This window comes from Thalassophryne amazonica, chromosome 11 (assembly GCF_902500255.1).
Source record: "Thalassophryne amazonica chromosome 11, fThaAma1.1, whole genome shotgun sequence".
NCBI lineage: Eukaryota > Metazoa > Chordata > Actinopteri > Batrachoidiformes > Batrachoididae > Thalassophryne > Thalassophryne amazonica.
Window position 1 is genome coordinate 82,981,928 of NC_047113.1, and position 18,773 is coordinate 83,000,700.

The 18,773-nt window shown below is 41.2% G+C and overlaps 1 protein-coding gene across 1 annotated transcript; it reads left to right on the forward strand.

Annotated features, from left to right (window-relative positions):
• The first annotated feature begins 121 nt into the window (after positions 1 to 121).
• LOC117520955 (transmembrane emp24 domain-containing protein 9-like) lies at positions 122 to 11,595 on the forward strand. Its single transcript, XM_034182293.1, has 5 exons — positions 122 to 284; positions 8,491 to 8,591; positions 8,668 to 8,793; positions 9,091 to 9,237; positions 9,581 to 11,595. Exons 1-5 carry the CDS (start codon positions 137 to 139, stop codon positions 9,728 to 9,730), a joined length of 672 nt encoding a protein of 223 aa, XP_034038184.1. The 5' UTR covers positions 122 to 136; the 3' UTR covers positions 9,731 to 11,595.
• Positions 11,596 to 18,773: the final 7,178 nt, after the last annotated feature.

An 18,773-nucleotide genomic window follows, 5' to 3' on the forward strand; every position in this document is an offset into this window, starting at 1 on the left:
AGAAGAATATTTGCGTCGAGACGTCACACGACGAGACCGCCGAACAGAACTTCATTTCCCAGCAGTCTCCTTCCGGGCGCTGATTGGTCCTTGTGGCCTCATAGTACGTGGCACTGTTGTGCCTTCCTCTGGGAAGATGGCTCCTCTTAGGATGCGGTCGTGGGTTTTGTCAGTTTTACTCGTTAACGTTTTGTGCAGTTTTGTGTCTTGTTTGTACTTTCATATTGGGGAGACTGAGAAGAAATGTTTCATCGAGGAAATTCCCGACGAGACGATGATTATCGGTGAGTGCCGCTCGTGAGCTGGTTAACGCTAGCCGTTAGTTGTTCCTTAGCTAACACGCTAATGTGCTTTTTGGTAAAGTTGCAGTTTCTTTAAATAATTAGTACCTCATTAGGTCCGCGGTTAACGAGCTAAAATCGTCAGACTGTCCCCATGACGTGTCAACAAACTGCTGTATTTGTTGAGGCACACAAACAGCATAAGAAATGTTCTCAAGAGGTGTTTTAACGTTCATTTAGTTAAGTGTCATACCGAGAAGAAATCCACGGAGAAAACACGCAGCAGTGTTCCGCATTGTAAAATAAGAAGCTTCATTTACTCTCAAAGCAGTTTTGAAGTTTTTAACCGGACCGACTTCCTGATATTACTGTAATCCCTCAAAGTGCAAGACATAACATTAATAAACAGCATTTCCAAAACACTTGGAAACAGCTGTTTTTGAAACAAGGAAGTTGGTTTGTGATCAGTTGTCAAAATGAGGCTGGTAATGCTAATGTGAGGGTGTGATTCTGTTTGGAATGACTGTCTTGGATGGCTAAACTTTTTGTTTTTGTGTGTATCTGCTTGCTTCTTTGAGAATGTGAGTATTTGTCAGGCTATTGATGTAGTACTGTACCCAGTAGGTTCATAAGATTATACTAGCTCCAGGATTAGGAGGCATAATTTCCCCCGCCAACGAAGTTGGTCTGTTTGTTTGTGAACAGTCTGGAACCCACAATTTTTCATATTCAAATTTAATTCAATTTATTACATTTATGTAGTGCTAGAATCTGGATCCAGATCACCTCCAAAATTCAGTGGTGTCTTCCATACCATAATATCAGTCTGTGGTGAACATTTGGTGAGACTGTGTGAAACAATTTTGACGTAATCCTTCAAAGCCTGTACAACCACTGGCAAAAATTATGGAATCACCGGCCTCAGAGGATGTTCATTCAGTTGTTTAATTTTGTAGAAAAAAAGCAGATTACAGACATGACACACAACTAAAGTCATTTCAAATGGCAACTTTCTGGCTTTAAGAAACATTATAAGAAATCAGGAGAAAAAAATTGTGGCAGTCAGTAACGGTTACTTTTTTAGACCAAGCAGAGGGGAAAAAAATATGGACTCACTCAATTCTGAGGAAAAAATTATGGAATCATGAAAAACAAAAGAATGCTCCAACACATCACTAGTATTTTGTTGCACCACCTCTGGCTTTTATAAGAGCTTGCAGTCTCTGAGGCATGGACTTAATGAGTGACAAACAGTACTCTTCATCAATCTGGCTCCAACTTTCTCTGATTGCTGTTGCCAGATCAGCATTGCAGGTTGGAGCCTTGTCATGGACCATTTTCTTAAACTTCCTCCAAAGATTTTCAATTGGATTAAGATCCGGACTATTTGCAGGCCATGATATGTGTCTTTTTGCAAGGAATGTTTTCACAGTTTTTGCTCTATGGCAAGATGCATTATAATCTTGAAAAAATGATTTCATCATCTCCAAACATCCTTTCAATTGATGGGATAAGAAAAGTGTCCAAAATATCAACGTAAACTTGTGTATTTATTGATGATGTAATGACAGCCATCTCCCCATTGCCTTTACCTGACATGCACCCCCATATCATCAATGACTGTGGAAATTTACATGTTCTCTTCAGGCAGTCATCTTTATAAATCTCATTGTAACGGCACCAAACAAAAGTTCCAGCATCATCACCTTGCCCAATGCAGATTCGAGGCTCATCACTGAATATGACTTTCATCCAGTCATCCACAGTCCACGATTGCTTTTCCTTAGCCCATTGTAACCTTGTTTTTTTCTGTTTAGGTGTTAATGATGGCTTTCGTTTAGCTTTTCTGTATGTAAATCCCATTTCCTTTAGGCGGTTTCTTACAGTTCGGTCACAGACGTTGACTCCAGTTTCCTCCCATTCGTTCATTTGTTTTGTTGTACATTTTCGATTTTTGAGACATATTGCTTTAAGTTTTCTGTCTTGACGCTTTGACGTTTTTCTTGGTCTACCAGTATGTTTGCCTTTAACAACCTTCCCATGTTGTTTGTATTTGGTCCAGAGTTTAGACACAGCTGACTGTGAACAACCAACATCTTTTGCAACATTGTGTGATGATTTACCCTCTTTTAAGAGTTTGATAATCCTCTCCTTTGTTTCAATTGACATCTCTTGTGTTGGAGCCATGATTCATGTCAGTCCACTTGGTGCAACAGTTCTCCAAGGTGTGATCACTCCTTTTTAGATGCAGACTAACGAGCAGATCTGATTTGATGCAGGTGTTAGTTTTGGGGATGAAAATTTACAGTGTGATTCCATAATTTATTCACTCAGAATTGAGTGAGTCCATATTTTTTTTTTTCCCTCTGCTTGGTCTAAAAAAAGTAACCGTTACTGACTGCCACAATTATTTTTCCTTGATTTCTTATAGTGTTTCTTAAAGCCAGAAAGTTGCCATTTGAAATGACTTTAGTTTTGTGTTATGTCTGTGATCTGCTGTTTTCTACAAAATTAAACAACTGAATGAATATCCTCCGAGGCCGGTGATTCCATAATTATTGCCAGAGGTTGTATAAAGTGAATCTTGAAATCCAGATCTAGCTGTGGATCATCTCCAAAATTCGGTGGAGTCTTCCATGCCCTAATATCTATCTGTGCTGCAAATTTGGTGAGAATCCGTGAAAGCAGTTTTGATGTAATCTTTCACAGCCTGTATAAAGTGAATCTTGATCCAGAATCCAGATTTGGATGTCCTCCAAAATTTAATTCATTCTTCCATGGCCTAATTTGTATCTGTGTAGAAAATTTTGTCAAAATTTGTGCAGTAGTTTTGACATAATCCTTCAAAACCTAAATAAAGTGAAAATTGATCTGGATCACATCCCAAATTTAATGTGTTCTTCTGTGGTGAAAATTTCGTCAAAATCCGTTCAGTAGTTTTGATGTAATCTTGCTAACAGACAAACATCGATTTTTATTGCTTCCTTGGCGAACGTAATAAAATTAATTTCAAAGGATAGGATGCGTAGTACCTTACTATGCCAGTATGCTAGCCATATCAAAAGGACAAGAATTGTGTGTTAAGTCATATATTATGAAAGTTTTGCAGAGGATTCATCATATCCTGTATATTCATTTTGTGAATTGTTCTGTAATTTGTCTGTAGCATGGCCCAAGTAGAGGGTCACTCCTTTGAGTCTGGTCTGCTTGAGGTTTCTTCCTCAGAGGGAGTTTTTCCTTACCACTGCTGCTCTGGGGGTTAGTAAGGTTAGACCTTACTTGTGTGAAGCGCCTTGAGGCAACTGTTGTGATTTGGCGCTATATAAATGAAAATAAATTCAAGTTGATTTGAAATCCTGATAGGCAAGATAGGATATTCAATTTTCAGTGTTGGAAAAATCCCTATGCTTTAATATTGAACAAATTTTTCAAAAATTCATCACTCTGTCAAAAAAAAAGATATCCTTTATTGACTGACCGTTTGATACGGATCTGATTAGGGCTGAAACAATTAATCGAGTAACTGGAATAATTTGGTTACAAAAAATGTTTGAGGCAATGAATTTGCCTCAAGGTTTTATTTAACACTGTAGTACATATGCCAGGCCTGTATGTGGTGCTGTAATACTCCCACAAAAAACAGAAGACCGTAGAGCATGCGCATAACTAATATAAGAGCTAATCAATGTAGCACGCTTACAAAGCCGCACGCTGGGTAAAGTAAAGCCTTTTAAGAGAAAGGGTCTGCGGTGATTATCTGAAATGGACTTATTGCACATTTAAAGTGAAGCAGTGTATATTTTTTAAAAACAGAGTTTGGTCCATTGGCTGCGGTCCACTTCTGCAGATGAAGCAAAAGGATGTGCACTTTAAGAGAATCATTTTTTTACCTATTCCAAAAAAAAAAACGCCTTTTATTCAGATTTGATAAGAGTTTTTATCAACAGGCTGTACAGTTGATTTATCAGTGCAGCTTTTGTGGAAACACTGCTCTCTACAGCCAGTTTTCAAAGGCTGTGTTATTTGCCAAGTATCCACAGAAAACAAGGAATTTGAGTTTGGTTTGAGCTGCACTCTGTACAGCATGTATATACACTAAACACTGAATAAATCACAGCATTAAAAAAGCGCAAAAGAAATGTGCAAATGAGGGGGGAAAAGGAATGTCCTGACTTCACAGACCACCAGCGACATTGTGCCGTTGCTTAGGGAGAGCCCTGCCAGTATGGATATTGTTTAAATTCACAAAAGTACTTTTTATCTGATTAATTGATAGAATACCAGATTCCAATAATATTCAGTAGCTGCAGCCCTAGATCTGATCCAGATGACAGATTTTGTGGCCGTTTAAATTTAACATTGAAACCCCCATTTAATGTATATTTTGCATTATATCTTAATCAGACATGCCCAAATCACTCAGATTTGAAAGTGAGGTACAGACTGGCACTCACTGTCAACTGACAAATTTTGATCCAGATCTGATCTGGATTGTAGATATTTCTAGACATTTGAATTTAAAATTGAAAAGTCCATTTGGTGTACATTTTGCATTATATCTCAGTCAGAAGTGCCTCAGTCACTCTCACTTTATGGATTTACCTACACCACCAAAAGTAGATTTATGTTCCAGTTTTATGCCTGTTTGTCTATCTTCCAGTTATCAGTCAGAAACCAAGTGCCAAAAAGCAATGGCAAATTCTGCATGACAGAGATAACAATGTTCTGTGACAATTATCTGAAAAAGAATTCAGAACCCCCCCCCCCCAAAAAAAACCCCTGACAACACCAGAAAATTTTGATTTAAGTGCATCAAATAAAGGCATACTCCTGACATTTTATCATATCTATATTATAATAAAGAGGTGGCCTCTGTGTGGGTGTGTATGACTTTGATCACTCAAAAACCGAGAACTGACATTTGCAGTTTGGTATGCTTATGTATTTTGGGTCAAGGCTGAACACTGCGAAAATGGAAAGTTGAAAGGACATTTTTTTTTTTGAAAAATTCAAAATTTTAGCTAAACAATGGATATTGTGCTGCAATTCACTGTGGGAGTTTGGGGTTTTGTTATTGTGGTTCATGTTAATTTAACAGTGTTGTTATTCATTTATTGTTTTTGTAGTTCAATTGGTTCAGTCAGTTTAGTTAAGTGTCATGTTGTTGTTACCATCAGTGAAAAGAGTATTGCTTTTCATGTCTTCTACCACCATCTCTTTGTGCATGTGTAAAAGCACCTGCTTGCAGCAGAATGCAGCAAAAAAAACAAAGCTCTTCGTGTGTGAGACTGGGGACAGCTGACATTTACCATTTGGTATGCTTATGTATTTTGGGTCAAGCATGAACGGTGCAGAAACGGAATGTTGATAGGGCTAATTGTTTTTGGAGAAACTATGAATATTGGCTAACATTGCTAATTACATTCTTGACTAACATGCCATTCCAGCAGGGGGAATTAAATCATCTTTATATTAAAAGCATGAGTGCGTGCAAGATTTTATTTAGTAAGGTCAATGTAAATGTATAATTTAATTGTAAATGCGTTAAATATGCAAGGATGACACAAGAGAATAAAATACTTATTTCCATTGTCCATTTAAAAATCAAATGACAAAATAGAAGTCATAATAATAATGGTACTGATAATAGTGCATATATGACAACAAGAACCTACACATTTTATAAATATATTAAGACAGTAACATTCAAAAAATTACATAATTAACAGGAAATAAAAAAAGTTGAGTTCCTCTTCAAAAAACTGTTGCTGTCCAAGGTTCTAAAAGCATTCTGGAATTGCACAGCATTCCAAATCATTATACAAGCTTTGCTTAATTTATTAGCCTACCACCCTTGAAAAATATCAGCTATGTTATCACCTATGTTATAAACACTACCCAATCTAGACCCCGTGGATCCCCACGGGCAACACGCTAGTCTGATTTAGCTTATGAAAAGCCACTTCTAACAGGACTTTGACCTTGAAAATTTTTTCAAAAGTAAAAATTTGTGGACTTGTAACCTAGTGTTGGCGGAGGCAGTCTGCGAGCGCAGTGCTCTAGTTACATCACTGTTACCACTAATTATGCAGAAAGTAATCTGTGGTGAATGTTTTAACTTGAAGGTAACAAATTATTCTGAAATATAAACTGTATTCCTTTATCTGTTTTCTATTTGTATATTTTGTAAATCATTTGTGATTCTCCTGAGGCCATCGTTTCCTCTGTGCAGTAGTTGAGTTTTCATGGTATCACAGAATTAAATTTAAAAAACTTAATACAGACTTTGCAATCTGATTCTCACAGTTGATGTTACGTTGTTGCACCCCTTGTACACGAACTGCGAGTTGATATTATTACTTAACTTGTTACTTAAACTACCCAATAACATGGTACATGCACATCCTCAACCTTAAATTTGGAACATGAAAATCATCAGTTGCCTCCTGTACAGCTTCAAGGACTTGATATCCCTCTTTATCAAATGATAATCAAGGTGGCTTGTCGTTGAATGTTACATGGTAAAGGGGGATTTGGTACATATCAGTAGCCACTTTGTATTTGTTATTGGAGAACATCTAAACTTAGGTCTGATCATGGTTTTCATACCCAACAATGTTGACTTTTTTCATATGACGTGGTTCTGAGGTGTTTTGTTTGTCATTTCACTCCCTAATATACAACTACTTAAAATTGTTCAACTGGTAATGCAGTGCATGTTTGCGTTATTACTGTGTTTTATAGTCTGTGTACAGAAACACTCAAAAAATTTGAGTAGGTTTTTACCAAATGTTCCCTGGGTGGGTGTATCCAGGTGATTAACCTTTGGCTCAGATAGATCAGGGTCTAAAAACCACATTTTCTAAAATCTCTGCAACCAATAGGGCTACAGAGATGACATAAAGCTTATCATCAATAAGTCATTTGAGCAGTGCTATAGTTAGGTGTCCCAAAATATTGCCCAGTATTTTGTACATGCAAAGGATTGTTTATTTGTATCCCCATTAGCTGTAACAAAGCTGCAGCTACTCTTCCTGGGGTCCACACAGGTTTACAAACACAATATATAAAAAAAAAAATTCTATCTCAAATTTATCATCTATATGTTTAAAGGTTTGACTCGGATTACTCATTATACCAATAAATGCCATTTGAGTTTTTTTTTTTTTTTTTTTTTTTTTTTTTTATCCAGTCAGCTGATTCAAAACCTTCTTTCTGTCAGTTCCTGCTTTCGGAACTTGATCCTCAAAAAAAAAATTTCTTTTTCTTTCTATTCAGTTTAGTGACAGAGTTAGTCATTTTACGTTAAAGATCCCAATCAAATTTATTTCCTGTTATAATTGCCGTCTTGTTCATCTGATCTCTCATTTTATTAGTGTTTAATTTCATCATCCAACCAGGGTGTGACGATATTCCTGACAGTAAACTTCTTCAAAGAAGCATGAATAAGCTATTAAATCTTGGAAGTGCAATTTCAGTATTATGAGATAATACCTCAGACCAGTGAACGGCTTTCATATCAACAAATTTTTCATTATTAACATTTTATGACTTCTTGAATATAACTGTGGGTCCAGGTCTACCTACCATTGTGGCTAATACAATTATGATCACTACAGCCAATGGGAACAGAAATTGCTTTACTTCACCGCTCAGGAAAATTGGTAAAAATGTGATCAATACATGTTGATATTCTGTCACCATCATTATTAATATGTATTCTTGTAGGTTCAAAATCCACATGCAGTAGTGACGGTAAACAACTTATTTTTTAAATGGCAGTTTTTAGCAAACCAGTCAATGTTGAAATCACCCATAAGTGAATGTGATTGGATAAATGGATATGAATCATTCCTCCAGATCAGGTAGCACCTTGGGTCCTGGATGGCAAGCACCCAGACAGATAACCAGTCCATCACACCTCTTGAATATAAGTCAGTTATCTTCCCTCTGATGGGTTTTATTTACTTTTTCAAATGGTAAATTGTAGTTCCTGTAGAAGTTTGGCAATGTTACAGGACGGTATTTTGAGGAAATAATCAAGTAATGTGTATCTGAATACATCAGGCTGTTTTTCTTACTTCAGTTATGAAGGTTGAGAATCGGTGAAGTCAGTCTTGAGTAAACTCAGGATAACTGTTAAATTATTTGTTTTTTTTTTTTGTTTGTTTGTTTGTTTTTGGGTTTTTTTATTATTATTATTTTTAAGGTAACTATCGGACGCAGCTTTATGATAAGCAGAGGGAGGAGTACTTGCCAGCAACACAGGGACTTGGGATGTTTGTTGAAGTCAAAGATCCTGATGACAAGGTTTGATCCGGTTCTGATATTAGGCCATTACTAGTTTGGGCGAGACCTCACAGGTTTTTATATGTGGCTGTTCCAGGTGATTCTCTCTCGTCAGTACGGCTCGGAGGGACGGTTCACCTTCACGTCGCACACACCGGGTGAACACCAGATCTGCCTGCACTCCAACTCCACAAAGTTCTCCTTGTTTGCTGGGGGAATGCTGGTGAGAGTTACAAACATCTGAGCTGAACGGACTGTCTGTACTCCAGTAGTATTGTTGAATGCTTTTGTATTTTAATTGTTTTTTTAGCAAGCATCAGCGGCTTCATCACCTTAGCTCCACAGTCACTGAGATAATAAGACATTTTTAAGTTTTGATACCTGTTACCCAAGCCATGGACTTTGGATAACCGCCATCTCATCTACAAAAAATCCATTAAAAAAAAAAAGACATCCAGGTTTATCAATGTATATATTTTTTTTAATGATGTGTGTGGCGTCTCCTGGTGCTCTGTTGCAGAAGGTTTACCTGGACATCCAGGTGGGTGAACATGCCAACAACTATGCAGAGATTGCAGCCAAAGACAAACTGACAGAGCTGCAGCTTCGAGTGCGACAGCTGGTGGAACAGGTGGACCAGATCCAAAAGGAACAGAACTACCAGAGGGTCAGTCCAGTACAGCCATGGCGTGGTCCAGCCAACAATTACATTATTGTTTAGTCTCTCTTAATTGGTTTTACATTATTTGTTTATTTTGTGGGCGGGATCAGATTTTTTCAGAACCCAAGATCCCCAGTTATTTTTATTTATTTATTTATTTATTTTAAAAAGCTTATGACACTGCCAATGAGGCAGGTATTGATTGTCTTTTAAACTGATTTATGGGTGCTAATTTGGGTAAGTTTTAATCAAAAGTTGTTTGAAATGGTCTGAGTTGAGATCACTTTAATGGGATTAACTGTAAATCCAGTATAGTTGTCTTAACACTAACATTCCTGTTTTTGTTCAGTACCGTGAGGAGCGTTTCCGTCAGACCAGCGAGAGCACCAACCAGCGTGTCCTGTGGTGGTCCATCGTCCAGACTCTCATCCTGGTGGCCATTGGTATCTGGCAGATGAGACACCTCAAGAGCTTCTTTGAGGCCAAGAAACTGGTGTAGCTGGGTTTGTGTTGGTCTGTGCTATTTGATGCAGTACCGGGCGTCAACCGTGGTGGCGCGCAATGCTGCCAGAGGAAAAGAGATGCAGAGATGATTGGGCTTGGGGTGTTTTTAGTCTGTCTTACCATTCTGTTTATAATTATTTCTGACTTATTTGTCTACTGTCAGGGAAAATGTGACCTTTTATTTATTACAAATATCTTTACTTTTCTTTATCGTCACCATGAGAAACCCAAACGTTTGTTTCTCACGTTGAGATGTGAAACTGCACCGCCAAAAAACAGCTGAGGTGTTTGACTTTTAACCGGTAGATAAACAAATTTTTTTTTAAAAGTTGTTTGTCCCTCTTTTTGTTTTTCCTCACTTCCTGCTGGAGTTACTGGCCACCAGAGATTGTTCCTGAAGATATGGTGTTCAGCTTCATGGTTAGCTTTGTTTGTTTTCTCTTCATCATTTAGTATGCCCATTTTAATTCTTGTTTTTCTTGACCAGAAACAAATTGAAATTTTATAGATTTAATGGAATTAAAGTTTTTAGCAGCTCGTTTAATATTTCTTTTCTCTAAAACTTGTTATCCAACCATTAGCTCATACACAAGCGGCACGGGTTACAGTTTTACCATTTTAATTATTAGAAATGTGCATTTCTTCATATTGTGGCTAATTTCTTGGGAAATTATTTGAACTTTACATATCCAGGATTTTGACACATTGGGAGAGAAACTCGTCCAAATGCAGCTTTAGAAGAGCCCAGATTTTTGCTCCCACCTTTTTTTGTGAGGACAGAAATATTTGTGGAAGTGTTCTTAAGGAAGTCGATAGACCACAGCTCTTCTGATCTGGGTCCACTCTGGAATTATTGGTTGGATATTTTTTTCCCTTCTTTGATGCCTTCAGATGTGCCATTTTTCAAAGTCCTGTTTTTGATATATTTGACTTTGATCTCTTATAAAATAATAAATTAATATTTGTGTAGAATTGTTTTTTTTTTATATATCCTCTCGTCAGCAGATGATCCCGACTCACATCCTCAGTAAAGGTGATGGAATAGATTTTGAATTCAATCCGTCTTTTTGAATCGTATGAAAGGATTTGAACTGGCAACCCTCTGCTTCCTGAAGGCTTGTGTTAATTTAGATTTATAGTTTGGAATGTGTAAATTTCAAACTGAAAGGTTGTGGTAAAGAAAAACATTTTGACAAATGTCAAAAAAATGCCTGGGCACTGCATCGTTACTAACTGTTGGATTTTTGTTTGTTTGCTTTTTGTCAGTTTTACGTTGTGATTATTCAATCACAAAATAAAGTATACAAAGATGCAGGTTTTTTGAAAACTCTTGTGAACCTTAAATATTGGAGTTTCTGATCCAATGCAGGATCATAACTGCTAAATATTCTAGTTTGTTTCCTTGAGCAGCAGAATTGTCATTAGATTTGACCCCCCCCCTTCTTAAATGTTTTGCAGTGCAGATGCCTGTACTGCAGCCCTGATAATTAAATTGTATCTGAAGTTTCAAACCTCTTCAAAATAACTCACTCCTGCCATCTTGGTGTGAATCTACTTCAAACCTTCCGATGTTCAGTCAGACTGCTAAACAAAACTTACAGCTGAAGGGTGGAATCATAAATTTATTCAAGTATTCCAATCGAGCAGCTGTTACACAAGAAATATGATTGCAGTTTGTCAGAAATTATTAGTTTTGTTTTTCCTCTGGTTGGTTATTGTATTTTTTAGGTATGTATACCCTTTTTTTTTTTTTTTTTTTTTTGACTGAAATGGTTAAGGTTTTGTCTGGAAAAGGGGCATGAGTTCATTTCAGATGCCTATTCATGTGAAAATCTGTCAAATTGCACTTGAAATAAAGATGTCAATTTTTCTCCAGTTAATAATTCTCTGAAATTCTTAATTTAAGAAATGTCAAGCAGTGAAATGAAAGGTGATCTGCTGCATCTGTCTAGTTAGTTTTCATTGGATGTTTGTCTAAAATTCACACATTTGGAAAAAATGAATAAATTGACATAAATATGGACATACTTGTTGCATGTGAGATCAAATACTGCTTAATGTGCAGGTTTGAGTTTTCATTTTAATGCAGATCAGTTGAGCTTTGTTTCCCTTTTAGATGACTGAAACTAGTGACTGAGGTGACATATTATGACTGTTCTCATTTCACTGACGTGTGAGCAGCTGGAGTCAGTCCCCCCCCCCCCCCCATTTGAAGTTTAGTGCTGTCTCAAACTGACAGAAAACTTAACCAAAGTCAGGTGCAGCCACTTTTAATTATTTCATCTGTTCTTTTGCGAGTGGGGGGGCTGGATTTGTTGAAAGCTGATGAAAACAGCCAGAACAAGAAAACCTTCCATAATGTAGTTTGTTTTTTAGTTTTTTTTTTTGTTTTTTTTTTTTACTTTAGATACTGAGGCTTTATGGCAAGATAAATATTTATGAATTTATAAATTTCTACACATTTTTAGAACAACTACTGGAATGTGAAAACCTGTTTTTGGTTCTTAATCTGTGGGATGTTCTGTTGCGGTCAAGTCGGTCACATGAACTCTGTCAACTTTTTTTTTTTTTTTTAATAAACCACCTGGAGAACTAGTTTGTAACATCACTAGACCAAAAAACAACACAACGAATATTAAAATTTATTTTATTGTACAATATACAGTAGTGTTCAAATAATAGTCCTATGTGACAAAGATTAATCCAGGTTTTGAGTATATTTCTTATTGTTACATGGGAAACAAGGTACCAGTAGATTCTCACAAATCCAACAAGACCAAGCATTCATGATATGTACACTCTTAAGGCTATGAAATTGGGCTTTTAGTTAAAAAAAAGAAAAGGGGGTGTTCACAATAATAGTAGTGTGGCATTCAGTCAGTGAGTTCGTCAGTTTTGTGGAACAAACAGGTGTGAATCAGGTGTCCCCTATTTAAGGATGAAGCCAGCACCTGTTGAACATGCTTTTCTCTTTGAAAGCCTGAGGAAAATGGCACGTACAAGACATTGTTCAGAACAGCGTAGTTGATTAAAAAGTTGGAGAGGGGAAAACATGCAGGTTCAAAAAATTATAGGCTGTTCATCTGATCTCCAATGCTTTAAAATGGACCAAAAAAAAGATGCGTGGAAGAAATTGGAAAACCACCATCAAAATGGATAGAAGAATAACCAGAAAGACAAAGGCTCACCCACAGATCAGGCCCAGGATGATCAAAGACAGTCTGGAGTTACCTGTAAGTGCTGTGACAGAAGACACCTGTGTGAAGCTAATTTATTTGCAAGAATCCCCCGCAAAGTCCCTCTGTTAAATAAAAGACGTGCAGAAGCGGTTACAATTTGCCAAAGAACACATCAACTGGCCTAAAGAGAAATGGAGGAATATTTTGTGGACTGATGAGAGTAACATTGTTCTTTTTGGGTCCAAGGGCCGCAGACAGTTTGTGAGACGACCCCCAAACTCTGAATTCAAGCCACAGTTCACAGTGAAGCATGGTGGTGCAAGCATCATGATATGGACATGTTTCTCCTACTATGGTGTTGGGCCTATATATCGCATACCGGGTATCATGGATCAGTTTGGATATGTCAGAATACTTGAAGAGGTCATGTTGCCTTATGCTGAAGAGGACATGCCCTTGAAATGGGTGTTTCAACAAGACAATGACCCCAAGCACACTAGTAAATGAGTAAAATCTTGGTTCCAAACCAACAAAATTAATGCCTCGCAGATGTGAAGAAATCATGAAAAACTGTGGTTATACAACTAAATACTAGTTTAGTGATTCACAGGATTGCTAAAAAAACAGTTTGAACATAAGTTTGAGTTTGTAGCGTCAACAGCAGATGCTACTATTATTGTGAACACCCCCTTTCTACTTTTTTTTACTATAATAGCCCAATTTCATAGCCTTAAGAGTGTGCATATCATGAATGCTTGGTCTTGTTGGATTTGTGAGAATCTACTGAATCTACTGGTACCTTGTTTCCCATGTAACAATAAGAAATATACACCCCTGGCAAAAATTATGGAATCACCGGCCTCGGAGGATGTTCATTCAGTTGTTTAATTTTGTAGAAAAAAAGCAGATCACAGACATGACAAAACTAAAGTCATTTCAAATGGCAAGTTTCTGGCTTTAAGAAACACTATAAGAAATCAGGAAAAAAAATTGTGGCAGTCAGTAACAGTTACTTTTTTTGACCAAGCAGAGGGAAAAAAATATAGAATCACTCAATTCTGAGGAAAAAATTAAGGAATCATGAAAAACAAAAGAACGCTCCAACACATCACTAGTATTTTGTTGCACCACCTCTGGCTTTTATAACAGCTTGCAGTCTCTGAGGCATGGACTTGAGTGACAAACAGTACTCTTCATCAATCTGGCTCCAACTTTCTCTGATTGCTGTTGCCAGATTAGCTTTGCAGGTTGGAGCCTTGTCATGGACCATTTTCTTCAACTTCCACCAAAGATTTTCACTTGGATTAAGATCTGGACTATTTGCAGGCCATGACATTGACCCTATGTGTCTTTTTGCAAGGAATGTTTTCACAGTTTTTGCTCTATGGCAAGATGCAATATCATCTTGAAAAATGATTTAATCATCCCCAAACATCCTTTCAATTGATGGGAAAAATATCAAAGTAAACTTGTGCATTTATTGATGATGTAATGACAGCCATCTCCCCAGTGCCTTTACCTGACATGCAGCCCCATATCATCAATGACTGTTTACATTTACATGTTCATTTACATGGTGTGATCACTCCTTTTTAGATGCAGACTAACGAGCAGATCTGATTTGATGCAGGTGTTAGTTTTTGGGATGAAAATTTACAGTGTGATTCCATAATTTATTCCTCAGAATTGAGTGAGTCCATATTTTTTTTTCCCTCTGCTTGGTCTAAAAAAGTAACTGTTACTGACTGCCACAATTATTTTTCCTGATTTCTTATAGTGTTTCTTAAAGCCAGAAAGTTGCCATTTGAAATGACTTTAGTTTTGTGTCATGTCTGTGATCTGCTTTTTTTTCTACAAAATTAAACTGAATGAACATCCTCCAAGGCTGGTGATTCGGGGTACTCAAAACCTGGATTAATCTTTTTAGTCACATAGCACTACTATTATTCTGAACACTACTGTACTTTTGCTCTCAAAGTTGAAGTCCACAAAAAGTGAACACAGCAATTTCTTTTCTTCATTCTGCTGCTCCCGTTAGGGGGTGCCACAGCAGATCAATCGTTTCCATCTCACCCTGTCCTCTGTCTTCCTCTGTCTCACCAACCACCTGCATGTCCTCCCTCAGCACATCTATAAACCTCGTCTTTGTCATCCCGCTTCTCCTGCTTGGTGACTCCATCCTGAGCGTCCTTCTCCCTATATACCCTGGGTCCCTCCTCTGCACTTGTCCAAACCATCTCAATCTGACTTTGTGAGGTGTGATGCGGCTTGATGCGGGAGACATGGAAAACCGGATGGATCCGCAGTGAGGCGGGGAGTTGGAGCCTCACTGCGGTAGGACTGAGGACCTTCAGGATGGGGAAGGGTCCAATGAAGCGGCCTTTTAGCTTGGGGGACTCGACCTGCAGTGGAATGTCCTTAGTGGAAAGCCATACCTCCTGCCCGGGCTGGTATGCGGGGGCCGGGGACCGTCGACGGTCTGCATGGGCTTTAGCCCTCGTCCGGGCCCTCAACAAGGCTGAACGGGCGGTGCGCCACACCCGACGGCATCTCCGCAGGTGGGCCTGGACCGAGGGCACACCGACCTCTCCCTCCACCAAAGGAAACAAAGGGGGTTGGTACCCCAGACACACCTCGAATGGGGAGAGGCCGGTGGCAGAGGACACTTGGCTGTTATGAGCGTACTCGATCCAGGCCAGATGTTCACTCCAAGCCGTCGGGTGCGCGGAGGTCGTGCACCTAAGGGCTTGCTCCAACTCCTGGTTGGCCCGTTCGACCTGTCCGTTAGTCTGTGGGTGATACCCAGACGAGAGGCTTACGGTGGCCCCCAGTTCCCGGCAGAAACTTCTCCACACCTGCGAGGAGAACTGGGGACCGCGATCCGAAACGATGTCTGTTGGTATCCCATGCAGCCGGACGACATGGTGGACCAGGAGATCCGCCGTCTCCTGGGCCGACGGGAGCTTCGGGAGGGCCACAAAGTGGGCCGCCTTGGAGAATTGGTCCACTATCGTGAGGATGGTTGTGTGTCCCCGGGACGGCGGGAGGCCCGTGACAAAATCCAGACTGATGTGGGACCAGGGGCGGTGAGGCACAGGAAGTGGCTGTAGGAGTCCCTGTGCCTTCTGGTGGTCCGCCTTGCCCCTGGTGCAGGTGGTGCAGGCCTGGATGTAAGCCCGGACATCAGTCTCCAGGGACGCCCACCAGAAGCGCTGCCGAACCACTGCCACGGTCCTACGCACCCCTGGGTGGCAGGAGAGCTTGGACCCGTGACAGAAGTCCAGAACAGCAGCTCTGGCGGGACGTACAACCTGTCTTTAGGTCCTGTTCCGGGATCCGGGCTCCATGCCAGGGCCTCCCGGACGGTCTTCTCCACGTCCCAGGTCAGGGTAGCCACGATAGTGGACTCTGGTAGAATGGGTTCCGGTGGATCCGACAGCTCGGTCTTGACTTCCCGTTCATGCACCCGGGACAGGGCATCCGATCTTTGGTTCTTGGTCCCGGGGCGGTAGGTGATCCGGAAGTCAAAACGGCCGAAAAACAGTGACCAGCGGGCTTGCCTGGGGTTCAGTCGCTTGGCGGTCCTGATATACTCCAGGTTCCGGTGGTCCGTGAAAACCGTGAAAGGCACTGACGCTCCCTCCAGCAGGTGTCTCCACTCCTCAAGAGCCTCTTTCACCGCAAGGAGCTCTCGATTGCCCACGTCATAGTTCCGCTCTGCTGGGGTCAACCTGCGGGAAAAATAGGCACACGGGTGAAGAACCTTATCGGTTCCTCCGCTCTGGGATAGCACGGCTCCTATCCCTGAGTCAGAGGCGTCCACTTCAACCACAAACTGGCGACTAGGATCGGGCTGCACCAAGACCGGTGCAGTCGAGAACCGGCGTTTCAACTCCCTAAACACGGCTTCGCACCGATCTGACCAAGTGAAGGGAACTTTTGGTGAGGTCAGGGCTGTCAGGGGGCTAACTACCTGACTATACCCCTTAATGAACCTCCTGTAAAAATTTGCGAAGCCGAGGAACTGTTGCAGCTTCCTACGGCTCGTAGGTTGGGGCCAGTCTCTCACCGCTGCGACCTTGGCCGGATCCGGGGCGACGGAGTTGGAGTAGATGATAAACCCCAGGAAGGACAAAGAAGTGCGGTGGAACTCACACTTCTCGCCCTTCACAAACAGCCGGTTCTCCAACAACCGCTGCAGGACCTGACGTACATGCCGTACATGGGTCTCAGGGTCCGGAGAAAAGATGAGTATATCATCCAGGTATACGAAGACGAATCGGTGCAGGAAGTCCCGCAAGACGTCATTAACCAAAGCTTGGAACATCGCGGGGGCGTTAGTGAGGCCGAACAGCATGACCAGGTACTCAAAATGACCTAATGGAGTGTTAAATGCCGTCTTCCATTCGTCTCCCTTCCGGATCCGAACTAGGTGGTATGCGTTCCTAAGATCCAACTTTGTGAAGATTTTGGCTCCATGCAGGGGGGTGAACACCGAATCTAATAAAGGCAACGGGTATTGGTTGCGAACCGTGATCTCGTTCAGCCCCCGGTAATCAATGCATGGACGAAGACCGCCATCTTTTTTGCCCACAAAAAAGAAACCTGCTCCCATCGGAGAGGTGGAGTTACAGATCAACCCCGCAGCCAAGGAGTCCCGGATGTAGGTCTCCATTGATTCGCGCTCAGGTCGGGAGAGGTTGTACAGCCTGCTGGACGGGAACTCCACACCTGGCAACAAATCGATGGCATAATCGTACGGACGATGCGGGGGAAGAGTGAGTGCCCGATCCTTGCTAAAAACGTCAGCAAGATCGTGGTACTCAACTGGAACCGCCGACAGATTGGGGGGAACTTTGACCTGCTCCTTAGCCTGGGAACCGGGAGGAACCGAGGATCAAACCAAACACATCCGATGGCAGGTCTCGCTCCACTGTACCACCACCCCGGATGGCCAATCAATCCGGGGATTGTGTTTCAACATCCAGGGGAACCCCAGAATCACACGGGAGGTAGAAGGAGTCACAAAAAACTCAATCTCCTCCCTTTCATTCCCTGACACTACCAGAGTTACTGGTAGTGTCTTGTGTGTGAGTAAAGGGAGTAGGGTGCCATCTAGTGCTCGCACCTGCAATGGTGTAGGTAGCGCCACCAGAGGGAGCCCTACCTCCCTGGCCCATCTGCTGCCTAGCATATTCCCTTCTGACCCTGTGCTGAGGCCTGAAGGGTTAAATCCCCGCTAAGGATTGTAACTGGGAGCCGTGTGGCAATATGTGTGTGTCCCACGTGAATTTCTTGGCCCACCCTAAGCCCAGTTTCTAGGGGCGGGTGTTGGTGTTTAACCGTTCGGGGCAATTGCTCAATTGATGCTCCATTGAGCCGCAAACAAAACACGCCCCGTGTGGAAACCTCCTCTGTCTATTAGGTGGTCTAAATGTGGCCCTGCTCGTGTCCATAGCTTCGTCAGCAGGGGGAGCTGTCGCCCCACGGGACGTAGAGGCCAGGGAGCGTGGGAAGGGCGGACCTTTCTCGGACCCGGAAGGAAGAGGGACGGTGCGCGCCCGGCCACGTCCTTCGTCTCGTTCCCGACGGCGTTCCTCCAACCGATTGTCTAACCGTATAACGAGATCAATAAGCCCATCTAATTCCCGCGGTTCATCCTTGGCCACTAGGTGCTCCTTTAGGACTGACGACAGTCCGTTTACGAAGGCAGCGCGGAGCGCAGCGTTATTCCAGCCGGACCTCACAGCCGCGATGCGGAAGTCGACTGCATAAGCGGCTGCGCTCCGGCGTCCCTGTCTCATTGACAGCAGCATAGTTGAAGCAGTCTCTCCCCTGTTAGGGTGATCAAACACAGTT